General features: G+C 48.1%; 1 protein-coding gene across 1 annotated transcript in view; it reads left to right on the forward strand.

Moving 5' to 3' along the window:
• Positions 1-904: 904 nt before the first annotated feature.
• Gpt2 (glutamic--pyruvic transaminase 2) overlaps positions 905-23,885 on the forward strand; it is a 31,472-nt gene continuing 8,491 nt past the window's right edge. The window contains exons 1-7 of the mRNA XM_003469350.5: positions 905-1,381; positions 8,963-9,052; positions 11,023-11,131; positions 14,986-15,119; positions 17,385-17,628; positions 21,550-21,629; positions 23,495-23,631. Of these exons, the coding sequence (XP_003469398.3) occupies positions 1,154-1,381; positions 8,963-9,052; positions 11,023-11,131; positions 14,986-15,119; positions 17,385-17,628; positions 21,550-21,629; positions 23,495-23,631 (1,022 nt within the window). The 5' untranslated portion in view covers positions 905-1,153. The remainder of the gene's footprint in view (positions 1,382-8,962; positions 9,053-11,022; positions 11,132-14,985; positions 15,120-17,384; positions 17,629-21,549; positions 21,630-23,494; positions 23,632-23,885) is intronic.

Raw genomic sequence — 23,885 nt, forward strand, 5'->3', positions numbered from 1 at the left:
AGTGGCTAGTTTGTCTTTTCTGTAGATTTTGATATCTTAGTGCCCGCATTTTGTATTCTTAGCCTGCACCATCTACACTCACCCTAGTGAGTCTTTGCGATGTCTTCACCAAAAATAATAGCCACTCTGTGCTGAGCATTCTTCTTTAATAAATATTTACTGACTTCTATGAGCTGGGAACTACTAAAAAATGCTGTAAGGCGAAGACATTCACAACCCTGGCCTTTTGGAGTTTACATAGCGCAGGATGGGGCACAAACCAGTGAGAAGTATCCAGGTAATTTTAGATGCTAGAGAGGAAATAAAGCAGGGCAGGGATGGAAAGGCCAGGAAAAACCTTATCATCTGGTATAAGAATTTTTAATTCTCACGACAACCCTCAGAGGATTTTGCTGACAAGGAAGCTGCTGGTAACAGGAGTCGTGGGTGCACAGACAAACCCAGACGCCTAACATCATTGCTCCACCAGCGCTGCAGAACGCCTAGCGCCACAGCCCTGGATGATGAAACCCTAGGCAAGGACTACACCATCTCGAGCCCGTATTCTTGCAGGTGATGGGAGGTGAGGTTCGTGGAAAGAGGCAGGATGCGTCTCCACGGCGAACTGCAAACACTTCTAAATTGGAACAACCCAGCCCCGACAGCCCAGGTCAGACAGGCCTTGGGGCCCTTCACCCCTCTCTAAGTCCCCTTTCCACCTCCTCCAGAACAAAGAGCCCACCCAGCCCGAGCCAAACCCTGCAAGCTCGCCCGCCTCCTGCCCGGCCCCCGTCAGTTGGCGCGATGCACCATGGGACTTGCAGTCCATCTGGCCCTGCTTTGGCGGCGGTGGAGTAGCAAGCGGACTACATGGCCCATGAGGCAACGCGCGGGCCGGGTGGAGCCGCAGAGGTGGGTGTGCGCGGTGGAGAAGCAGCCTGGGGCCTCTCCAGACTCGCTGGCCCGGCGCATACTGTGTGAACGTCTGGTGCTCTGTGCGGCTGGTTCGCGGCGAAGGGGCCCCACTGCCGGGGCATGGCGCCCGTGCCCGCAGCGAGGGTGGCACCGCTCACCCGAGGAACCTTGGGCTAGGCGTGTGAGGACGCAGGCAGCTGCCGTGGGCCGTGCGCGACGCGTGTATTCCCCTTTGTGCCAAGACTCCCGGTGGCGCGCGATGCAACGGGCAGCGGTGCTGGTGCGGCGGGGCTGCTGTCCCCGCGCCGCGGGCGCCTGGGGCCGCAGTTGGAGCAGCGCACCTGCCGAGGCCCCGGCCGTGCTCCCGGTTAGGCGCGGACGCATCCTGACTCCGGAGTCCATGAACCCTCAGGTGCGCGCGGTGGAGTACGCCGTGCGTGGGCCCATCGTGCTCAAGGCTGGCGAAATCGAGCTCGAGCTGCAGCGGGTGAGCGCGGGCGGGCGCCGGGCACTGCGGAGGGAAGGCTGCAAGCGTGCTAGGCTCCCTAACCCATGGACTCTGTCCCACTCCCTGACCGGTGGAACGAGAGTACGCCCCGCCGACCCGTCTCCGGCTAGTGCCTGGAACTTGGCACAGAGTAGGGCCTTCTGATACGGTTCACTTGTTGAATTATGTCCAATTATTGACCAACCCATTCTGTTAGGAACTACATGTTCGTTGTGTGAGTTACCCTCCCGGAACCAGGATCCATTGGAGGAAAGAAAACAGCAAGCGAACCAGAGAGAGTTGACAGCGAATAAGTGATTTGAAAAAGAAAATTGGAGGAGGTGGAATACTTTTCTTGGATAGGGTGATGAGAGGGAAGCCGTGTTAGGTAGGAGGGGAAGGAGACTGAGGAGAGTTTGTTCCTGAAGCTTTTCTCTGTCTGAGGTCTGTTGGGTCTTTACTAGTTATAATTCCCAGACAGCAATGGAGTGTAGAGTAGGGTTGAAAAGAATTCCTTCTTTTAGGCCCCTCTGGAATCTTGATAGGCTGGCCCCTTTTTCTATGTGAAGACAGGCATTAGCTGTGGAGATTTAGAGGGTTGTGCCTTTGGTGGCCCTTGAACTTTCTTCATCTTGGTAGCCACATGACATCTTGGCACATGTAAAGTGACCAAACAGCTAGGGGTGATTCCTGCCTTCCTATGCCAGGTAGATTCCCTGGCTTTCTCTCAGAGGCACCGGATCAGTGTCTCCCAAGCAAAGTGATTACTCAGTGTCCTTGAGTACAGTAAAGAAGGTCTCAGGGAATAATGACATTTAACCCCCATTCCCAAGAGGACTTGCTGACTCAAACCAGTGCATTAGACAAGTCAAGAGTACATTTCTTTCTGACACCTTGCAGGGCTAAGTTTAAAGCTTGGCTCAGGAAAAACTTGGCTCAGTTTCTGTGCCTCCTGGCCCATGGGCCAGGAGCAAAGATTTCGTGTTTTTGCTCCTCTGTTCTTTATTGGTGTGTGGTGATCTGCCCCGGCCCTCCTCAAGGCAAGGAGCAAGGTGGCGATCTCCCTGCTAAAACAAATCTGGGATTAAAGTGTTCCCAGTTTATCGCAGCACAGCACAGGTCCTGATTTCTTGGTTCCAGCTCTGAGAAGGCTTGCGGGAATTATCTGTACCTTTTGTTAGACAGCAGCTTCCACATTGGCTCCAGTAAGCATAAGGAGGATGAGGACAGAGAGGGCTCTGTTGTGGGGAACTGACTGCCATATTGTTCCCTCAGCCTCTGCCTCTCCTCCCCCAATTCATTAAGTATGGTGGGATCTTTCACAGGCACAGAAAATACAGAACAATCCAAGTGGAAGTGGAGCTGTGACCAAAGACAAGGGATCGGAAAGTTCTGGCATTCAGGCAGGGAGGTGGTGCTCCTAACAGAGCTGTTTGCTGGAAGGCCTGGGAGGCAAAGGAGATGGAGGCTTGTACTCCAAGTTCCACACTTTACAGAGCCTTTGGGGGACCGGGGCAACCAAGAAATATTCCAGGCAGGGGGGACTCAGGGACTGGATGTGGACACGTTCCTTGGTCATTAGGCAGGAGGCATTCTCTGATTTCTAAAACAGGTGTTCCACACCCCGTATCCTACCCTCCAAGTTAGTTGAGTGCTTTCTGTACACCCATATTCTCTGGTGCTTTTGCTCTGGGTGTCCCTTCTGATTCTCTTCTCACTTAAGTGTCTCAAAGTGTCTTTTTAAACAGTTGCATATTGTGGATGCTCCCGCCACCCCACCCCACCCCACCCCACCCAGCATCCCTTGGCATTATACAGCTTTGAACTGTAGTGATCAAAGTTGGATTAGCATATAAGGGCTTTGATTTGGCAAGAGATGGATGGAATAGGATTTGTAGGGAGTAGAATGACCCGAGGTAGGTCCCATATCTTCTCCGGGCCTCTGTTTCCATAGTTTATGAAAGGAGAGAAGAGGCGGGTTACACCCATAATCCCAGCACTCAGGAGTGCTGAGGCAGGAGGCTTGCCATGAATTTGACGCAAGCGTGGAAGCACAGAGTGAAACCCTGCTTAAAGAGCTTGCGAGTGAGCAAGCAGGAATGCAGATGAGAGCCTAACTGGCCTACAGTGCACCCAGGTTTCACACCTATAAAAGTGGCCTGGGGAACCTGAGATGACTCCAAGTAGTACCAGCACCCTCATGCCGCCTTGTGGAATTGTTTCACCAAATGCTCTGCAAAAGGTCAGACACACACATGTGGCTCTGGTGTTTGACTTTGGGGTGGTGGCAGACCAGAGAGCCTGAAGGAAGAGGAGATGGTGGCTCAAGGGTGTGAAAGGGGTCATTCTTCTCCACCCCAGGCTGTTTGCTCTTAGGGAGGCTCTGTTTCTTCCAAGAGTAAAGAGCAGCTGTCTTAGCTTTTTTCCTCTAGTACGGCTAGGAGCATCATTTAAAAATAAGCTGCAGTTAAAGGAGTTTTGAAAAGAACTGACAGTTCCTCAACCTACTTCTTTTTCTCATTTTACTGGGGGCCAACGGTTAGGAGTTGGCACAAGCTGAGACCGAGGAATGGCTTTACTGTTTCCACACATGAGCTGGGTGGGAGTGGCAGTGAGTACCTGTAGTCCCAGCTGCTCAGAAGGCTGAGATGGAATTCTTGAGCACAGGAGTTCAAGGTCCTCCTGGACAAAATAGCAAGACACACAGGCCAAAGTGTTCAGAAATAGAGAAGACTGATTACTGCTGTCAACTTCTGCTTGTGTAGAGTCTAAGCACAAATTAAAAACAGGGTGCTACAGCGCACAGCTATAGTCAGCTAGAACTAGGATTGGTACCTCTGGATGTGCCAAGCACAGGTGAAATCACACTGGTCATTTAGATGCTGTCTCAAAGTATGAAAAATTAAAGAATAATAATTAATAAACCAAGATGAGTAAGATAAGGACAGGTAGTGTAGGCTTCCAGCAGGATGAGCCCCTTCCTGTCTCCCCCTCACCCAGCCACAGGTGCGCACCTAGGCTCTGTCTTTAGGTGCTGTGTGCCTAGGACAAGTTACTTGGAGCACTTTAGCCTCAGTTTGTTTTTCTGTGAAATGAAACCAATTTATTTCTTCTGAAAACTAGTTTGCAGCGTTAGTGATAATGCTTCAAACATCCAAAAGCCAATTAAAATGATTGAGAGGCTTTGTTTTTAGCCCAGTGTGAAGTGTAGCCAAGGCTAAAGGCAGGGGCCCAGGGTCTGAGAGACTCGAGGGTGCCTGAGCCCAGTCTGTGCCACAGAAAGAGAGATACTGTTTCAAAAAACAAAAGCTGACTTTTTGGCCTCAAGCTTAGGGGATGGATGGCTTGAAAGTTCTGAGGGTAGTCTTTCCTTTCCTTCCTCCCAAGTCTCCTTTGTCAGGAAACCTGCCCTCAGGGTGGGTCTGCTTTTCCTGCCTGGTGCTCAGCCTGGCTTTCACAGAGGATCCCATTTAGAAATAACTAAGCTTTTGTTCCTGCTTCTGTTTACAAATCTGGATTTCTGCAGTTGGCCCCACCTAGGTTTAGGGGCCTATACCCAGACTTCCCTGCTGTATTTTTTTTTTTTTTTTTTTTTTTGAGACAAGGTCTCGCTATGTTGTTCACGTTCACAAGTGATCCTCCTGCCTCAGCCTCCCAAGTGAGATTACAGATGAGCACAACCATACCTAGTTAAAGGTAACCTCTTCTTTAATAGTTAGGAAATTTGGCTGTTGGAACACTCACCTAGTTTCCCGCCCACAGATGTGTATTGCTGCTGCTCTGGGCTCCTCTGGCTTCACCTTTTTCTTTTTATGTGCAGCACATAACCCAGGGCGCCTTACATGTCCTGCATGGCAGCCAAGTGCTCTACCACTGAGCTGCACCCCCAGCCTAAGTTTTATTTCAAGCCAGTTTTTTGCTAATTGTCCAGCTAGCCTTGAACTTGGCGATCTTCCCACCTCAGCCTCTGGAGTACCAGGATTACAGTTATGCACCACCTGCCTTTTCATGGTAGGGCTAAACATTGTGCTGAGCCTTAGTTGCCTTCTCTGTAAAATACCCTGTTTTCTCAGGACCCCGTTTTCAGAGTCTGTTTGGACTGTAGAGCCCTGTATCACTCCCTGCCTGCCCCAGTCCTGTTCATTCCCATTGAGGGTCAGGAAGCGTGGGTCCTTTTTCACATGACCTGTCTCCCACTCGCTGCCTCTCTTCTCTGCACTCACTTTTTATTTACTTCTATCCTAGGAACAGATCATCAGTATTTGTCTTGTTTAGTGTGTATGTGTGCACGCTGAGAGTACTTGTTGAGCTAAAGAGAGGTTCTTTGTTAGTTAACCGTCCTACCCGGATTTCCTTTCCCATTCCTTGCACAAGGAAACTGTCTCATTATTGAAGTATAATTGACAAATAAAAATTGTGTATAGTCAGGGTGTACAATGTGATGATTTGATATATGTATATACTGTGAAATTATTACTACTGTCAACTTATTTACACAGCCATCATCATACATAGTTACTTTTGTTGGAGAAGTCTGTAAACATTTAAAATGTACTTTCTTAGCAAATTCTAAGTAAACATTATATTATTGACTGTAGTTACCATGCTATATATTAGATCCCTAGTACTTACTTATACCTGAAAGTTTGTATACTTTGAACCGTATTTCTCCTGTGGCAACCGCTGCTCTGAGTTCAGTTTATTTAGATTCCACATATGAGTAACAACAAACCTTATTTGCCTGTTTCTAGCTTATTTAGCATAGTATCTTCCAAGTTCATCTGTGTTACCTCAAACAGCAGAATTTGCATCTTTTTTTGACCAAATAACATTCCATTGTATTTGTATGTACCACAACATCTTTGTACATTCATTTGTTAACAGATACCTAGATTATATTTTGAAAACTGGGTAATGCTGCAGTGAACATGAAAGTGTACATTTCTTTGAGATACTGGTTTTATTTCCTATGGACATGTACCCAAAAGTAGGATTGGTGAATCATGTAGTAAATCTATTTTTAATTTATTGGAGAACCTCCACCCTGTTTTCCACAATGACTGCACCAATTTGCATTCCCACCAACAAGTGCACAGGGGCTCTCTTTTCTCCACACCCTCACAATACAGAGTCTTGACTTTTTAATATACCCTTCCTAAGAAGTATGTGGGATAGGGGCTGGAGATTTAGCTCAGCGGCATAAGTGCCTGCCTTGCAAGCAGGTAGTCATGAGTTCGATCCCTGGTACCGATGAAAAGGAAAAAGACAAAAAAAAAAAAAAAAAAGAAGTATGCAGGATATCTCCATGTGATTTTGATTTGCATTCAATTAGTGATGTAAACACCTTCTTCACATACCTGTTAGTCATTTTAATGTCTTTGTAAAAATGTCTCTTCCGATCCTTAGTCTACCTTTTGTTTTGTTGTTGATTTGGATTTCCTTACATATTTTGGGTGTTAGCTCATTATCAGATATATTTTTCAAATATTCCCTTTCTGTAGGTTGTCTTTTTGTTTTGTTATTTCCTTAGCTGTGTTATTTCCTTGTGCCTATTAAGAGTCGCCCATCAGCCTCTTGATCTCCATGATACTAGGCCTGTAGGCTGCAAAAGACAATGCTACAACATATGATTGAAACGTGGTAAAAGTTCTAAAAATGCGTGGCAGTGAAAAAGGCATTGCCGTTAATACCTCTCAAACTGCTCCTGTCTTTGAACACACATCCTGTCATCCTTGCTATTTTCTAAGGCGGTTTTGGAAGTTTGTTGATTTTTTTAAAGATTTTTTAGAGAAGTTCTCTAATTCAGGTTGGCCTTAAACTTATGATGTAGACCAAGCTGGCCTCCAATTTGGTGTAACTAAAGATAATCAACCTGAATGCAACAGGATTTTATTGGTTAAGCGATATATTAGATCAGCCAACTCATGTTCCAAGGCAGAGCACACACAGAGGGGAACTTCCTTTTATGTCTTCTGTGGCTCAAACAGGCAAAAGCTACAAAGCAAGACAAAGGCAGTCATTCCCATGTCACCTCCTTATTTTAGCCTATTTAGCACCAGGGATTACCTGGGTAATCCCCGAGTGCTGGGATTACCAGGCACACCACCAAGACACATCTACTCTATGGCACGGGCTCTGCATAGACCACCGAAATGGCCTGTCTTCCCCAAGCTGTATCTCTGGGAGCTGAAATAATTCAGCAGACTTACTGGGTCCTGTGCCGGGGACCAGGCCAATGTCAGGAGTGAGTTAAGCCTGCCCCTTTGCCATAGCAACTGAAGTAGCTGCCCCACTGCCAGCCTTCCAGGCCCCTGCTGTGGGTGAGCCCCAGGGGCCACACGCCCACACCAAGTGTCCAGGGTGTCTGTGCTTGGCCATATGTTGTAATTACAGATTTTTAAAAACAGCTTTCCAAAGTTGGCCTTATTCACACATCATGCTAGGTGGGGAAAAGAACAAGTGTCAAAGCCATAGAATTACATCTTTACAATTTGTATATAGGGTACCTTTTAAGAAATGGTGAATGGAAATGGGGAGGTAACGAAACCTTTCCGCCTGGGTCACCCCTCATTCCTTGGCCAGCTTTGTAGGGTGATAATATTTGTACTTTACAAAGTGTTTCCATGCTATTTGTCTCAGTTTATCCTTTCAGTCCCTGTGGGAGGTCTTTGAACTTGATTCCAGTTCTTTCAGACTTATTAGGAGGCTATGCAGAATTCTCGTTTTATTATGTCTCCACAGTTCTTTATGTCAAACTGTGTTTTCACCTTTGCAGCAGCTGGGGTGTCTTAGTCACCTCCCTGGAGTTCCTCTTTCTGCAGTTGAGTTCCTCTTTCTACAATCTCTTCTCTGTGCCGAACACCTTGGTCAGGCAATAGCCTAAGTTTTGTTCTTCAGTGTCTCAACTCAGCCGTTTTAAAAGAAAAAAAAAGGTGAAAGTCAGCCTATATTCTACATTTTGCAAAAGTAAGGTTGCAAGGGAATGGCCCTCAGAGTTTCCTGAAGGATCTGTCTCCTTGGTGTCCCTGGTTATTGACATAAAACTGTTTTAATGGAACCAAACTTGGGATCAAGGTGCTGATGTATCTGCAGCATCCAGCCTGACATTTGGCATGCATCATTGCTAGCCCTACCACTTCCTAGGACGTTTGCTCCAGAGCCATCTTTTAGACATTCTTGTGATATGACAGGTCATGGACCTCTAGCACCCAGGAAATCTCTCCTGGCCTTTCCAGAAAGTGAAAGCTAGTGGAACACAGTAGTGAAAAATGGTCCTGGGATTGTGTTTCCTGGGTTCAGGTCCAGTACTTGTATTTATTATATAACACTGGACAAATTTCTTAGCTTTATGGAACCACAGTTTCTTCATCTGTCCAGTGAGATAAATACCAGTTCTCCCTCATGAGATGGTTGTGAAGGTTAAATGAGAGCAGGCATGTCAAGGCCTTGGCACTGTGCTTGATGCTCAGTAAGGCTCAAAATAGGACAACTTATTAATATCCTATGTGATCATTGCTTGGTTCCAGGAATCCTGGGACTGAGAGTGTCTAAATAACCATCTGTTGCCTTCTCTCTGCTCAGGGTATCAAAAAGCCATTCACTGAGGTCATTCGCGCCAATATAGGGGATGCCCAGGCTATGGGCCAGCAGCCAATCACCTTCCTTCGACAGGTAAGCCAGCCCTTGGGAGCAGGGATTGCTGAGAAAGCAGGGTACTGGAGACTGAGAGGATCCAGCATGGGTTTCTAGGGCAGCCTCTGTCTGCTTGTCCCTTGGAACATAACAGATACCAGAATCCCTCATCGAGGTCCCTTTGAAGTAGAGTCCCAGAAATTCCCTGGTTTAGTCCCCTAGCTCCTGTCCTTCCAAAGCTGTCAAAAGCTTCTAAGTCTCTGGGCCTAGTAGTACAGCCTGTCATCCCAGGTGCTCAGGAAACTGAAGCAGAAGGATCAGGAAGTTTAGTAAAACCCTATTTCAAAGTTAAATAAATACACAGAATTGGAATGTGACTTGGTGGTGGAGTACTTGCCTCACATGCTTGAGGCCCTGGGTTCAATCCCCAACTCTGCAAACAAAACTGAAAAATTGCACGTGTCTGAACCTATTTTGGGTTTGCTCTAGTTTAGGCAACTCCAAGAAAGCTCAGTACTCAAGCCTGGATCCTGAGTTAGGAGTTTGGTAAACAAAGGTGTGCTTTGGCCTGAGAGGTAAAGTCTAGTGGGCTGGGAGGTGGTGCATGAGGCACCTTGAGTTTGAGGGTGGCCTTGGGCAGGTGGACATCCCCAGAGTCTGACATGCAGGATGCTGGAAGCCTTGGTACGTGACAATGTGAGTGCCTCCTTTACGCCCCGCAGAAGAGTGCAGGCCAGGGTACCATTGTCCCCTGCTGTCTCCAAGAAGCCTCTGCTGTGAACCATAGGGCTCTAGGAGGAGGCAGTGCTAGTGCTTCAGCCTAGACACCAACCCTAAGTGTGCTGCACACGCCAGAACTGCAACAGGCCAGAGGCAAGTCTGGAGGACAACGCAGGGCAGCCTGAGCAGCTGTGGGAGACCTGGCTGCTGATGGCTTTCTCTGTGAGGAGGAACAGTCATTGTACGTGGCTTGGGTTCTCAAGCTGAAACAGGTGAGGAAGTTGAGCTTTGGTGCAAGAGGAGCAAACCGTCTCTTTGGGGGCAGAGAGTTACTCTGGCCTGGAAGGCTCCTCCCCTGGCCGTGTGATATGTAACCCGTCTGAGTAGTGTGGTTGCCACACTGTTGACCCTCAGAGAATGCCCACTGTGTGTGGATATTAGATCCCCGAGCTGCACCCAGAATAGGGAAGTACATCGGATCAGAGAAGAACACAAACAGCAGCTGCATCAGAGAAGCAGACACGGGGCTGGCAAAAGTCCCCAATAATGGACACAGGTTTTGGAGGGAAGGAGCCAAGTGTAGCCTCCTGCCAGAGGTTCCCAACATGTGCCTGGAGCTCCAGGCCACGTGTACCCTGCCCTTTACTTTGCTGTTTACTGACTGTCCAGACATGTTCCCACCAGTGCCCTGGGCCACAGCAGGTGCATCCTCCTGCACAATGCTGCCTGGTTGCAGCCCTCATGCTCTGCCTCTGGTTTACATAAAAGCCCCTGGGCAGAGGGCAGGCCCTGTCCCCGCTGTGGTGCGGAGAGAGGAAAGCCCGTCTCCCAGAAACCAGACTATTGGTGCCCTGAGCCCAGACTCCCCCACTTTAGTGAACTTAGCTAACTGGCTTCCAGCTGAGGCTTGCCTGGTGCCCCGGGGTTTGCATACTCTGGCATGCGTAACCCTGTGTGGACATACTGTCCATCCTAGGACAGTATGAACCCACTGTCCTAGCTGTGGGTAAGCTGAGCTGAAGCCTTTAAGGCAGCCTGTGTCCACTCCTTGGTTGCTCTTGCAGCAGCTCATGCTAATTCCCCAACCCCAGGTCAGGAATGCACTGCAGCCCTCAGTGTCTCCCTGCTGTTACAAAAACCTGGTGTCCTCCCCCATGCCAATCCCATATGACCAGGCCCCCTGCAGCACTGGGAAATTGTCCCCTTCCCAGCAGCCCTGTGTCCCTCTGACAGTGACCTGGGGCTCTGGAGTAGGGTGCTGGGAGCTCATTCCCCACACTTGCTCTTAGGTAATGGCCCTGTGTACCTATCCAAACCTGTTGGACAGCCCCAGCTTCCCAGAAGATGCCAAGAAACGCGCCCGGCGGATTCTGCAGGCTTGTGGCGGAAACAGCCTAGGTGAGGCCCAACTTGAAGGTTCCTGAAAGCTTGGAATGAATGTGTGCTGCCAGTGTGGACATGGGCCCTGCCCCAGAACAGAGTTACGTGTGCAAGTGTGTGTGAGGTGGAATGCAAAAAAGTAGCATTTCTCTCCTTGTCCACACTGTTAGCCTGTTTCCCAAGTTGCTGGCATCACTATCACCTTGTGGTAGATCAGGACACTCAGGAGCATGTGCTGTACACTGCAGAGTCTGGCTGTCCTGTACCTTTCAGGAGTGACTGGGTAATGAGCCCTGGCAGCAAGAGGGGAGTGGAAGGGTAGCACCCAGCTGTGCACTGTGCCCAGCTTTGCAGCCCCTAGCCACAGATATGTCCCACATCACTGCCAAGTGCTGGGGACAGGAAGTGCTTGGCAATCCCTGCCCATGGGCCCTTCTGTGGCTTCCTTTGGTCTGACTCTGCCCTTTACCCTCCAGTTTCACTGTGTTCCTCACACCCCAGCCTCCCCTCCCCATGCCTAGCTGTCTGCTTCCTGATGGAACACCAGGGCTCCAGGGAAGGAGGTTCTGGAATTTGGTCCCTGTAGATGTGAACATGATATTCTCTACCCCTGCTGAGAAGGATTTGCAGCCCCTGGGCCTCTGGCCTTTGTTTGCATATCATTTTCTTTCATCTGTTTTTCTTTCCCCAATTCTTTACCCAGTAACTACTGGGGAATCTGGCTTCCTTTACTCTAAAGAAACCGGTTGGTTCTAGGACACTCGCAGTATATGTCTTAACACTCTGACATATGTAGCTAGGAGTTAGGGATTTCTGTGACTTATGGGCTGCAGTCTTCCTGCCTCTCCCCATATTCTTTTTGGGTTTTTTTTCTTTACTGTCCCTTTTTTGAGGCCTGGGCTTACCTTCATGGCTGTGGTCACCCTACCAGCCCTTGCTTCCCTGCCTTAGATGAGGTGTGACACAGGCTCCTCTTCCTCTTGCCCTCTCTGCCCAGCCTGGGGGACAGGAAGCTTCTTACAGACACAGTGGCCATGGTCCTGAGGCTCCTGGAAGTCCCAAAGAGGGATGGAGCAGGCTGCTTTCCATGCCTCTTTTAATGTGACTGTGAGGGTGTGGGGGAGGGGATCTTTGTTTGCTCTTGCAGCTCTGTCAGCCAAAGTTAGAGTGGGGTTGGGAAGCTGTGTCTGGGGGTTCCCCTTTTGGAGTGTTATAGCAAGAGACCAGTTGACCTTTAGGGTTTTTGTGACCCTGGGTTCTGTGCTAGGCACTCATGAACACAGGCAGGGAAGTGAATGCTCACCCCCACCACCTAACCCTTGAGCAAGGGAGTGTTTGTCCCTACCTTTGAGCTTGCCAGGAAGGTCACTGTGGTGGGGGAAGATGTCTGTGTGTGTTTCTGTGTCTGTGCGTCTCTGTGTGTGTGTGCCAAGCCCCTTATGCAGTTGGAGAACCCCCACTGATTTCTTATTGGGCTTTATTTATTGTTGGTTTGACAAGTAGTTAAGTTCTTAGGCTGAATCCTGGATCTTAAATAGGATTGAGGTCAAGACATAGCTCATTAGCTGGGTTTGGTGGTGTATGCATGTGATTCTACCCAAGAGGCTGACACAGGCGGATCAATGTGAGTTCAAGGCCAGCCTAGGCTAGAAAGTGAGTTTAAGGGCAGCCTGCACTCCATAGCAAAACCCTGTCTCAAAGAAACCTAGTATACTGCCTACGATGGTAGGATCTCTGTGCCCTTGTCCAGCCCCTGCCTGAGCATACACCATGAATTAGATGCTGTTTCAGAAACAGAAGGACACTGGTGACCAAGGCAGGTGGGGTTGCTGTGCTTGCGAAGCAAGTTTGGCTGTCATTCAGGGCAGTGGGCCTTAGGTAGGTGTATGATGGGGTTCGGCCCAGTGGTCTTAGGGGTGCCCAGGAGAGATGTATTTTAAAAAGATAGATACTAGTTCTTCTCTAGAGAGCATATGGACAAGGTGCGAAGACAGGGCTTCTTCTCCATTAAGTAATTAGAGAAATTCCAGCCCAGGAGGAAGGCCAGGAATGGTGCAGAATCTTTAGGGAGAAACTCCTGCAGACAGACTAGAAATGAACCTCAAAGGACCAGTGTGGTATGGTTTGCAGCAACAGATCTAAAGGCAAAAAAAAAAAAAAATCTCTGGAGCTTTCTTGAATGAGTGGGAGACCCGAAGAGAGTGCTTCTTGGGGGACTGAGAAAGTGGCAGACTGAGGAGCAGAAAGGTGGAGGCACCTGACTGGCATGTTGTGGCCAGACTCGTGGAGTGAAAGGGCAGCGAGAAGACAAAGGGAAGGATGAAGCCCTGTAAGCTCCAGATCTGAATTACCCCTTTTCACTAGCAGAATACTTCAGATTTATAAACGTACCCAAAGTCCTGTCACAGAAGCCCCTGTACTCACCAGCCAGAGGAGACACGTGTTTATGTTTGTGATTTGGCATCTAGCCCCTGGTTTCACAGCTGGTCGGGGGGAAGGACTCGGCCCAGGCTGCGTAATGAGGCTGAGGCAGAGCCAGAACTAGCACTTTCCACGCTGGAGCGCTCCTCTGGCTCCACCACTTCTCTGGCTCCAAGTGTGGAGTGCATGTGTGGAGGCTCCAGGTGGAAGCTGCTGCTTTCAGAGCCCCAGCCTGCATCCTAGTGATGGTTTTGCAGGAGTCAGACATACAGAGAATGGGCTGCTTTTCCTTTAAGAAATTCAAAAGGGTGTGTGTAACAAAGACTGTACCTCCCACCTCTGACCCTGGCATCCTGGTACACTTAAAAGAATTCAGCTCTGTAGTTGAGCCTGGTTTCAGAGAGCTTTTATATATGTGCAGATTCATTATTTCCACCTTAAATGTTTCCACTTAAAAACGTATTGAGCTGGCCTCTTTAAAAAACTGTTGTACTGGGGATGCGGTTCAGCGGTAGAGGGCCTACTCAGGGATGGCAAACCCTTTAGAGCTTTCGGTGTTCGAAACAGCAGGCTGCAGCATGCGTGCCGTAGGTTCGCCACCCTGGCCTAGTGTGTGAGGCCCTGGGTTCAATCCCAAACAGCATGGAGCTATAACAGGCGTATGTAAAATATGCCAATACTAATATACAGCCTGAGTAATTGAGTAATTTTTTACATAGACATACACCTTTGAACCCCCTTCCCGGATTAAGCACCTCAAAGGGCTCCTGGGTACTTCTGTCCAGCCAGTACCTCTGTCCCTCAAGGTGTTACCACTGTTCTTTTACTACCTTCAAGTATAGTTTTGCCTGGTTTTAAATTTCATATAAACAGCAACCTGAGGGGCTGGGGATTTAGCACAGCGGCATAAGCACCTGCCTTGTAAAGCAGGCAGTTGTGAGTTCGATCCCTGGTACCGATAAAAAAGAAAAAGACAAAAAAAAAAAAAAAAAAAAAACAGCAACCTGAATTTTAACCCTAAATAGCAGCAGTCTAAGGATATTCTTGGCATGGCACAGAAGAACAGGACCAGGGATCTACAGTTGGTGCTGGTTAATGTTGCCCCAATCTTTCAAGTTCTGAGCAGCTGTTTGTAGGCAACTGAATAAAAGCATATGGATCCCAGATGCACATCCCAGGAGTGCTGGTAGGATAGGTATGGGCAGTACTTGACTAGTCAGAAGCTGGGGTCTAGGATAGTGCTTAGACTACAGTAGATGCACAGTAAATATTAGGTAGATGAGTGCGTGGAAATAGGGATAGGAGGATGGAGCCCCGATAAGCAGTTAAACAGCTTTCCACAATTCCAGGGCCCAAAGCACTAGGAGTAGGGTCCTACCTATGACCTTCCCCTTGTTCATTATTCAGATATTAAACTGGCTCTGCTTGCTGTCTTGCCTGCTGTCTTACAGGGTCATACAGTGCCAGCCAAGGTGTCAACTGCATTCGTGAAGATGTGGCTGCCTACATCACCAGGAGAGATGGTGGCGTGCCTGCGGACCCTGACAACATTTACCTGACCACTGGAGCTAGCGATGGCATTTCTGTATGTGTGAGAGGGGTTCGTTCCTAGTCAGTGCCAGCTCACCTAAAGAACAGCCTCACCTGTTGGGGCCAGTGAGGTGATGGGTCCCGCTCTGGTCCTGTCCTGTAGCATGCAGTCTTCATCTCTTTTAGTTTTCCAGGCCCTGGACATTACTGAAATCTCAGTCTTCCTGCCGAGTCCCCACCAGCAGGTCCAGCTGGAGAGGAGCCTTGGGGCACAACAGGGTGCCTGATGACCTCTCTGTCACTCAGCATATACTGGAAGCCCCTCTGCCAGGCACTGTGCCTGGTGCTGGGGAGCCAAGCTCATCATTTGACCTCTAGCATTGGCACCCCTTAAAAAAAGTCACAGCTCTAGTTTTCAGTTTCTTTTCACAGTGCAAAGGGCAAAGGAGGAGGGAGCAGCAGAGACGCTGAGCTGGTGAGGTGGCATCAGGTAGGCAGGAGGACAGGAGAGAGGGGTGAGGGCTAGTGTCTGACCCAGAGGGCACCACGTACAGAGGCCCAGAGTTGGGAGAATCAGGGTGTGAGGGGACAAGCATAGTGTTCTAAACAAGGCCAGAGAAGCAAGTGACTGCAGGGCCTCAGAGGTGTGAAGCAGGAGGGGCACATACTTTGCTAGTGCTCTGCAGCCTGTCTGGAGGAGCTCAAGGACCTCAGCAAGGGAGGAGGAGCCAAGGGCTCAGGTCATCCACAGTGGAGGAGGGGCTGGTGTTACCATCACTCACCTGGAGGTTTCTAAACTCCTGCCCTTAGAGACCTTGCAGCATTTTTGTAGTTAAGGGGCTGGAGCCTGGAGCCTCCCTCCTGATGATGTCTGGAGATACTGTCCCTGCATCCTTTTAAGGTCTCCTTCCAGGAACAGTTTGCCAGGAACGGTTTGCTGTTTTTTATCTCCTAGCCCCAGTGGCCCTTGTTTTTGATGTGTGCTGAGTGCTTTATTCCTTTCCCAAAGCATTTCAAATCATTAAATTGTTACTGGAGCCCTTAAAGAAACAGGCCCAGAGACATTAGCTGGTGCCTGCTTTGAGCCAGTTCTGACAACATTTGGGATTTTGATATTACAACTCCTATCCCAACATCAGCATCCCCCACTGTTTTCTGCTGCCAAAGCCCTTCTTGGTTCCCAGAGAGGCCTAGCACTGGCAGAAGAACCAAGTCGTTGCACTCTTCAGTCATACTCAGAGCAAGGAACAGCTCCTGAGAGGAACCCTACACCGCATTAGGTGGAGACTCACCCTGCAGGGGGTTGGCTTATTAACTTGGTGAATCACTGCTGCCTCCACCAACACCCCGCAGGGTTCCAACTGCCTGGTTTCTCAGGAATCCTACGAACATGCGCCCTGCTCAGCTTTGCAAGCAGGTTGAAGTGCCATCTGGTGGCAGGGCATGGGTATTCATCCTATTTCAGCTGTCATCAAGGGTCCTAGCCATTGGCAACTGATGTTATCAGAACTGGCTCAACTGATGCTTATGATAAGACAGATTCTAAATCTGGGTCTCTGAGGTGGGAACATTATCATTCTGAGATGGGACTAGTTTGGGGGTAAATGTGTTTTAAGAATTAAAACAACTAGCCGGGTGTGGTAGCTCACACCTGTAATCCCAGCACTCAAGAGGCTGAGGCAGGAGGATCCTTGCGAGTTCGAGACCAGCCTAGGCTACAAAGTGAGCTCAAGGCCCACCTGAACTGCACAGTGAGACCCTGTCTCAAAAAGACAAAAGAAAAAAAAGAATTAAAACAACTAACAAGACTGGGCATGGTGGCACAAGCCTCTAATCCCAGCTACTCAGGAGGCTGGTGCAGGAGGATCAAGTTCAAGGCTAGGATGGGCAATTCAGTGAGACTTTATGTCAAAATTTGAAAAAAAAAATAAGGCTGCAAATGTAGTTCAGCTATGAGGCTTTGGGTTCAACCCCCAGTACCCCAATATAATTTTTTAAAGGGCTAGGACTATAGCTCAGAATTCCCCAGTTCAACCCCTAGTGCAACAGAAAAAACCTATGCATTGAGTCTTTATGTGCATGCAGTGTACAGTGCACTGTGCCAAGACCTATAAGCCATTCCATTTTGTTTATTCCTTCTAGTGGCCGTGGTTCTACAGGTGAGAGCATGGCATCTTGTGAAGTGAGGCTACTTGCTTGAGTGACACTGGAAGCAGGGTCAGGGTGAAAGGCTAGGTGGGGCCAGTGGACTTGGCTGCTTCTCAGCTCCTAAAGAGTGGAGAGTAGCAGAGACCTTCTAACCGGTGACCTTTGATTGCAGACAATCCTGAAGATCCTCGTCTCTGGGGGCGGCAAGTCTCGGACGGGTGTGATGATCCCCATCCCACAGTATCCCCTCTACTCAGCAGTCATCTCAGAGCTCGACGCTATTCAGGTGAATTACTACCTGGACGAGGAGAACTGCTGGGCCCTGAATGTGAATGAACTCCGGCGGGCCATACAAGAGGCCAAAGACCACTGTGACCCCAAGGTGCTCTGCATCATCAACCCAGGGAACCCCACAGGTCTGCATTGCCCTTCCATACACATTTCTTTGGAAGTGGGTTTGACATTTAGACACACTCTGCACCCAGGTTCCCATGCCAGTTCCAGATTTGCCAACAGAGAGCCAATAAGATTTGCCTCAGGAAAATGCAGGCATTTTCTTGACAGGATTCTATGAAAGATCAGTTTTCCTTTCCCATTCTTGCATATGTGGCTGTTCACCATGAGATCATTCACACAGACTCACCACTATCCTAGACCTTATTTTCTCTCCCACTTATTTTCCTGAACCAGTTCTCAGAATGCTGGTACATGTCCTTTTTTTTAAATCTAACATTGCTGTGTGTGTACCTTGAGTTCTGAGAAGGAATACCATATTGAAAACAAAGCAAACCAGAAAACAAAAAACCTGTTTCCAGAAATTGAAAAGCACCCCCAGTCTTACATATTTTTCTTTTCAAACAGTGCACAATTCTGCCTGATTTAATCTTTCTGGGCTGCTGGCTTCCTATGCCCATGCTATTTGGATGTAGAAAACAAGGGCTCCTCTCTTCGCCTTTGTTGAGATAAATTGTGCCCGGGCCAAAATGCATTGGAGTTGATTGTGGAATCTGCTTCTCGGGAACATCAAATGATGCTTCAGTCAGCTAAAAGCACCACTTGAATTCCTGAGCACAGAAAATGGGTGCAGCTGGCAGTAAAGCTGGTTTATTTACCTCAGTGCCTTGGGGAAAAGAGATAAAGAGTTTAACCAGGATGCAGCAGGAAGACAACAGAACTGGGTCCCTAGGCCTGCTGTATATTAGAAGCACAAAGGGAGCTTTTGAAAAAAAAAAAATCAGAAAGGCAAAGCCATACCTCAGACTCTGAGGATGAGGCCCAGGCATTAGTTGTCAGTGCAGCTGATGAAAACTGTCCTTTCCACAGTAGTTCTCAAACTTCAGCTTGTTAACATGCAGATTTGGGGTCCCACTTATAACTGTTCTGATATGATTGGACTGCATAAGGCTTGAGGATTTACATTTCTAAAAAGCTCCCAGGTGCTGGCCCCGGGACCACATTTGCTAGTCCTGCAACATGTTAGGAAGGTTGCATACCTCACCCACTTGAGTCAGCACTTTCATGGCCAGGTATTTGCATAAATCTTTTCACCTAGTTGTCTGGGAAGAAATAACTGCACCAGAGACTTTCCCATTCTAAGGAAGGAGGTCATGTGAATGTGAATTAATGTAGGTAATTTGTGTAAAGAGTAACTGTCATTGGGAAGAATCTGGTTTTGCTCTTTGGGTCTTAACATATGAAAATCAGTCAACTGCTAGAGGAGGAGCAGTGGAACCTGAAAACTCAGCCATGTTGATCATGTTTCTCGTCTGGACAACACTCTGACCAGTTTGATGAATAGGGTGGCAAAAGTACACGAGGCTATTAAGCCAGGGCTCTTTTGGTTTCAAGACAAAAAGCAAACTCAAGGCTCAAGAGATTGGATCATTGCACTGTGAAGTCCAGGTAGGGGTCAGCAGTACACCTAAACCAGTGCCGCAGTCAAAGAACTTTGGTGGTTCTAGCCATTGTCCACCAGCTTAGCGTTAGAGGGTAGTTTCTTCCATAGGTTGACTGAAAGTCCCAGACCAGACTCGCTGGCCTGCATTGGATCAGCTGCCTGTGCCTGAACCCGTCAAATGAGGACTGATGGTCAGGTCTGTGCCAGTGCCCCGTACCAGAGTTCTCCATAGCACAGTTGTGACCTGTTACTCAGAAAAAGAAAGGATGCTCTGTCAACACAAGCCACACATACTCCCCTCATAGCTCACTAGGAATTCAGACTGATTGGTACTCAGAAGCCCTCTCCCACGTTTGAGGATCTATATCAAACCCAAGTCTCCTGTCTCCTGGCCCCTTTCAACCTGTATGTGACTTTCCCTCGTCCTCTACCACTGTTAATGTGTTTTTCCTTTCAGTAGCTCAGCTAAGAGATTGCTGTTCCCCAGGCACTGGAGAGGTATAAGGTGTTTCCTTGTCCTCCAGTTTTTGTTATGTACACCAGTAAAATTATTTGCATCCATTATTAGCTCATTTCCTCTACCAAGCTGAAGGCTTTTTGAGGCTCTGGTCCTTCCTTGGCTTCTCTTCATATTTGCCGTAGCATTTAGTGAACGTGTGGTGCACATTCTAGTGTTCATGCCCTTGCTTGTATTCTGACAGGACACAGCGGTGAGACAACGGTATGAGAGGGCAAGACCAGGGGGCCTTGCAGGCAGATTCTGCACTTGAGATGGCCAGCTCCTGTCTATCTGTGAGAACAGTGCTAGCTCCTTTTGGAAACTGGGGCCTGCTACCCTCTTGGATCCCATTGCCCTGAGTTGCTTCATAGGAAGCCTAGTGGGTGAGAGAAAAGTCAGGTGCTTAATAAAGAAACTGGGTTAAACTGGACACAGTGGCACGTGCCTGTAATGCACACTCTGGAAAACTGAGGCAAAAGGATTGCTAGTTTGAGTCCTGTCTAGGAAACTGTAAAACCCTGACTGAAAATGAAAACTAAAAAGAGCTACAGATATAGTTCAGTGCAGAGGCCCTGGGTTCAATCACTAGTACTGCAACAAAAAAGACAGAAAAAGAAAAAGAAATTGGTTTATTACTTATATAATTCAAGACAGAAATCCTGGCTGAGCCATACCATGCTTTTACATGATACATAGATATTTTTTTCCAGACATTTTTTTACATAAACAAGTGCATCTTTTTTTTTTTTTTTTTTTTTTTGGACAAAAACGTAATGTTGTGTGTACTGCTTTATGTAAGATACAGATATGCACATGTGTACATAAACTCAGATTTCCACAACACACATAGGCACTCATGTGCATAGAGTAATGAAATATCACTTTTTTAAAGAAATCATCAAGCCCCATGATACTGGTGGTTTTGCAGAGGACATTGTGAAGTATCACAAATTCCTGATGCCGCACTCAAAGTACGTCTCAGAAAATATTGGGGAAAGGTCCCATCGGCCACCTTATAACCTTTATTCCTTTCCCGATCTGTCTTGGGACATTTCCTGTGAGCTGCTAGATTACACCTTGCTCTTTGCCCTCATTTCTCTAAAATGGGTGGTGGATGTTTTCTCTGTTAGTGCAAAGTCCTGAAGGAGGGCAGCCACACTAAGGAAGCCTGCAAGGTGCTTATCACAGTGGTCTTTAGCAATGCCTTGTTCTCTAGGAGTAACTGGCAGGAGACACCACACTGTTGCCCAGGACCTCCCATGTAGTGTTGTTCTGCAGATATTTACTGAACACCTGCTGAGTGCCAACTTTGAGCCTAGATGGTGAGCAAGGATAGACCATGTCCCTGCCTCTTGGGGTTTGCATGTTCCTCTCTGAGGAGAAGGTATTCCTACACATTGAAAACCCCCAGTTTTGCTCTAGTAACTCTCATCGAATTACCGTAGCAGCCATGAACTTCTCCCCATTGGTCACTGCTGGTACACAGTGAGGTAGAGACAGGGTGAGCTGATAGATTCAACTCCTTAACAGCCATGAACTTCTCCCCATTGGTCACTGCTGGTACACAGTGAGGTAGAGACAGGGTGAGCTGATAGATTCAACTCCTTAAGTTTCATTTTCCTCTTCCTCATGACACTTCCTTGCCTTCCTGCCCTCCAGAACAGACAGATCCCACACACACATACCATTCACTCAAAGATAACAGGCAAGTTGAGTAGGAAACACTAGTACCTCACATCCCTGGCTTTGGTGAGTCAGTGAGAGGGGACTGACCCTCCAGACGTCCCTGAAGGTTGACTACACTGTCATGCATTGCAACTGGTAGTGTCTCTTGGGACCTTAAGGGAACACAGGATACCCCAGTGATTCTGGGTGGGATTCTGACCTGGGAACAGTTTAAACATTACAACCTACATTTTGGTTTTCTTGGGGATTTTATAGGCCAGGTACAGAGCAGAAAGTGCATAGAAGATGTGATTCACTTTGCCTGGGAAGAGAAGCTCTTTCTCCTGGCCGATGAGGTAAGAGCAGTCCCAGCCCCCCAGAGAGGTGCAGAGGTGAGCTTTGCTTTTTAGGGGAGAGCTCCAGGACTGATTGCTCTGCAGCCAGAGAGGTCGGTCAGTCTTCTAGGTTTCGGAGGAATGATTCTGTCCAAGGATGAGCATGATTATTGTACCACCTGTGACTCTAACCTAATTGTTCCTGTATTGGTTTGGACTGATAAAGTTTAGAAATTTAACTCAAACAATTTTAAACTTACAGAAAAAAAAGTGAAAGAAAGGCAACCATATCATGTGACTCAAGCCATATTCCAAACTCTCTTTCCCTTTTCTGTCTCTTAGTGTTGTCCTCATACTTAGGAAAGTTGTGTTCTCAGCCCAGAAAGAGTTTTCTTCACCCTAGTTGTCTATCAGAAGTCTCACGTTATACCTCATTGGTTCAGCTTGAGTCACACCCTGTTGCTATGGCCTACAAGTTACAATATGCAAATAGGGTATAGGCTTTCTGCCTGTTTTCCCCCAGATCTGCAGGAGGACAAGTGGAAGGGCCATTTCCTGAGGGCAGATTGAGGGACTCAAGCTAGGAAGGGAGCCTGGGTGCCAGTGTGGCGGAAAAGGCACAGAGCTGCAGTTCTGAGCCTTGTGTACACTCGTATTTCCTGCATCATTGAATTCTCTCATGAGACAGGGTTCTTAACCCCATATCTGGTGCCTTTTGAGCCCCACTTCTGAAGTTGAGACCTGCTTTTTCATTTTCTGCTTTGCAAGAAAAATTGAGAAACCATAAAACCCCACTTCCAGTCCATCCTCGTTTCTGCATGATTTCTGATTAGTCACAGCTTCTAACATTGCTTGTACTTTTATTTCTTTGCTCTATAGCATCCCTTAACCACCACCACACATACACAAAGGTTACCCATTTTGTTTCATAATTAATATGTATAGACCTGAAAGCTTCTTTTCTAAAGGAAGCAGCAACAGAGACCCATACGTCTCCTTGTGACTTGTGCCTAATTACCCTGATCCCTGGGTCTGGGAGAAAGAGGAGTAGGATAGCACCTGGCCTTTTGCAGGTGGAGCCTGCCTTACCCTTGGGGCCCACGAAGCCACCCTGATCTTCCAAATGGGTGTGAGAAGTTACACGTAAAGGGCAGAATAGGGTGCTTGGGGCTGTGAATGATAGATCTAAGGACAGAAGAACAAAATGGGTATGAGGGTCACTCTGGCACTGAAAGGAAAGCAAAAAGCAATCCCAAACCAGGTAAGTGTTAATAAGGAAATGCAATGGGGTTAACTTCTCAAATAGGGAGGTCAGAGGGCAGGTGCACTAACTGCTGTTGATAGTAATGTTATTAAAGGGAGTAAACATGTTTTAGGAGAAATATTTGGGGGGAAGATGAGAACCCTTGGTATCAGCACTGGAAATTTGGAGGCTGGGCATGGTGGTTCATACCTGTAATCCCAACACTCAGGAGGTTGAGACAGGAGGATCACCATAAATTCAAGGCCAACCTGGGCTACATAGTGAGTTCAAGGCCAGCCTAAACTACCTAGTAAGACCCTGTCTCAAAAATGTTTTTAAAAATTAAAAAAAAAAAAAAATAAGAGACCTGTAGACTGGGTGGGGATGCATATGGGAGAAATCAAGTGAATTGAGCCTCCAGCCTGACCTCCCCTCCTCATGGAGGCTCTGGCAAGCATATTCCAGGCCTTCCCTCGCGGTGGACAGGAGGCCGGACCTCAGACCTAACCTGCTGCAGGTGGACCCTGAGCGCCTGTGCCACATCTCTTCCAGCTCTGCTCCTCAGCCACTCTCAGCAGCACCTACGTGGGCCCCTAACTTTCAGAGGGGCTCACAGTGACTCTCTGTCCACCCTCCTCTGCAGGTGTACCAGGACAACGTGTACTCTCCAGACTGCAGGTTCCACTCCTTTAAAAAGGTGCTTTATGAAATGGGACCCGAGTACTCCAGCAATGTGGAACTCGCCTCCTTCCACTCCACCTCCAAGGGCTACATGGGCGAGTGAGTATACGTCAGCTTCTACCTCCCTAACTGCTTTCCAGATAGAGATGGACGTTAGGGCTGATGTGTTGGCTTATGTGTTCTTAGCCTGCACATCTCACAGGTGAGAGTAGAAAAGAGGTCTGAGGGCTGGGTGTGCCTGACACCATGGCTCTGGATGAGAAGAGAGAAGAAACTTCAGGGGACACCAAGAGGGAGAGGTTGTCAGTTTGCTGCTCTAGGTGGCTGTGGCTGCTAGGCATCAGCATAGGATG

This window comes from Cavia porcellus, unplaced genomic scaffold, assembly GCF_034190915.1.
Source record: "Cavia porcellus strain 051 isolate PalLab524CR breed Dunkin Hartley unplaced genomic scaffold, mCavPor4.1 scaffold_5, whole genome shotgun sequence".
Lineage (NCBI taxonomy): Eukaryota > Metazoa > Chordata > Mammalia > Rodentia > Caviidae > Cavia > Cavia porcellus.